We start from the raw sequence: 2,236 nt of genomic DNA on the forward strand, positions 1-2,236 counted from the left end.
ATTCTTCTAGTTCGAGCCTCATACGTGTCAGTTTAGAACTGGGGTTGATCATTATCGAATCGATTTCATCCAACTACCGAGAGAACAACTAGCAATTTTTGTATCTTTTTTTATTTTTAATGGAATTATGTTATCGTTTACCTTACAAATTTTATATGCAAGATATATTTTCTCTCCAATTTCTCAAACGCATCGCTTATCTTAGCGAAACGTCTCAGAATCGAAAAAAATAAACACCTGAACGTACATCCTTCTTCTCTTTCCTTTTTCTCCTTTCCTGTTGGCTGTCCTCTTTGTTTATGGGTATTATAAAAGAAACGACTACTATAAACTTAAATTCATATGTATAAATACAGATTTGCTTATTTTCGCGTATTTTTGTTCTTTCGTGTGTATAATTTTAGTTGCAACCTCAACAGATCTTGTTTGTTGATGTTGTTGATGAGATGACAGATTGGGCTTTCTGTGCTATTAAGGGGGATTGTGGATGTTGATGTTGAATGTGGTGTTGCCACCAGTGTTTTTGTATTGTGGGATCTGGCTGGTTGTGTGTAACTTGGTGATGGATAATAGAGGTTGGGTGAGCAGTCTACTCGCTCTCATCATCATCGTCCTCGTCGGACTCATCCTTCTTGCTCTTCTTGGATGGTTTTTTCGCTGGTTTCGCGCGCTTTTTGGCTCCACCGTTGGCAGCACCGCCACCGCCGCCGTTGGCCTCGAACTCCTTGACAGCCCGATCGTAATCGTCCTTGGCCTTGGCAGCCTTGGCCTCCCACTCCGACTTGCCCTTCATTGCCCTCCATAATTCACCACCGCGCTTAGCAACCTCGGTGACTTTAATGCCGGGATTCTCCCGTTTGATCGACTCGCGGGCACTGTTGAGCCACAGCATGTAGGCGGAGAGTGGGCGTTTTGGTTTATCGGCCATTTTAGTTTGTGTTTGTTGATACTATTTAACAAGTGTTACAACTAGGTCTTTGTGCTTCGAGCTTTGTCGTTTAATTTTAAAAGAAAATTTAATTTAATTCCCCGTACAATTTGTTCCATTCCATGCCTTTAGTTTAGCCATACTTTGTAAGAAGAATATATTGAAATATTTTTATATTTATATATTTTTTTTTTATTTATTAGCTTGTTCATTCGTCTATAATTCCATTCCATTATATTATGGATATGAATTATTTCTTGAAAACTGTCATTACTATTGCTCTACCTAGTATTGGGTGCTCGTCTACTACCGATCCAACTTGTTCGCCTGGAATAGTGGATAATACCCCCCATCCCTTTTGGGTGCTTGTGCAATGTATTAGTGGAGAAGTATCTAAATTAAATGTTTCAATATATAAATTTTCTAAACCATAAATGCTCACTGAAGTTGCTGAAACTAATTGCAGAATTCTTTCTTTAAAGTGAATGTCCCTATCATACGTGTCTCTAATTGCCTTTAGTGTAGCCATTTTTATTTAATATATATTTTTTATTTTTATTTATTAATTTTTATTGTATTCCATTTTCTTATATTTTAGGTGTTAACATTTATGAAATATATTTATGTGTAATCACTGTTGTTTGTGCTGTTTTTATTATATTTTATTTTATTTTTTTTTTTATTTATTTATTTTGCTGCTTATATTTTATCCAGGTCATTTCCCCGGCTCATATACCTTTTTTTCATACAATTAATATGCAGCTTGTAAATTTTGTAAAAGAGAGTGACGCACATGATAACAACAATGATTATCAAGAGTATATGTACCCAATATAGATTGATGTTGCTAGATTCTACCTTGTTGATGACATTGGCAGTGGAATCCACTGTTTTTATGTCCAAAGTCATTTTGGTGGGTTTTGCATATACTTTTATTTTATGTGTATAAAGTGTTTTATTAAAATTATTATGATCTTCTATTGAAAATTTACTTATCGCATTACTGCGCATTTAAATTAACAAACTTCCTACCTAGTTTTTTTGCATAGCTTTACGGGCTACACATCTAATCGGGCAGAAAAGGTTCCGCTCAATTTTACAAAATATTATATTATTGAAAAAAAATATGCATCGTAGTGCAATCAAAAAAAATTATGCAACGCAGTGCATGGGTAGAAAAAAATTTTGCTTCCAGCTTGGTTGATTTCTCTTTCTTCCTTCTACGTCAACTGGTCGTCGCCGGTTTGGCTACGCTGACGCTCCTTCGAAGGCGCAGGTGGCGGTCGTGCCTCCCACGCTTGAAATCTG

At 36.1% G+C, this 2,236-nt stretch overlaps 1 protein-coding gene across 1 annotated transcript; it reads right to left on the reverse strand.

The window, feature by feature from the left end:
- Window positions 1-269: 269 nt before the first annotated feature.
- Window positions 270-1,032, reverse strand: LOC123037638 (high mobility group protein D-like). Its single transcript, XM_044459299.1, has one exon. The coding sequence runs from the start codon at window positions 926-928 to the stop codon at window positions 590-592; it is 339 nt and encodes a 112-aa protein (XP_044315234.1). The 5' UTR covers window positions 929-1,032; the 3' UTR covers window positions 270-589.
- Window positions 1,033-2,236: the final 1,204 nt, after the last annotated feature.

Source organism: Drosophila rhopaloa, unplaced genomic scaffold (genome assembly GCF_018152115.1).
Source record: "Drosophila rhopaloa isolate 14029-0021.01 unplaced genomic scaffold, ASM1815211v1 contig_190, whole genome shotgun sequence".
Taxonomy (NCBI): Eukaryota; Metazoa; Arthropoda; class Insecta; order Diptera; family Drosophilidae; genus Drosophila; species Drosophila rhopaloa.

Coding starts and splice junctions, on each gene's coding strand:
- LOC123037638 (XM_044459299.1), bottom strand. CDS start 928: ATGGCCGATAAACCAAAACGCCCACTCTCCGCCTACATGCTGTGGCTC.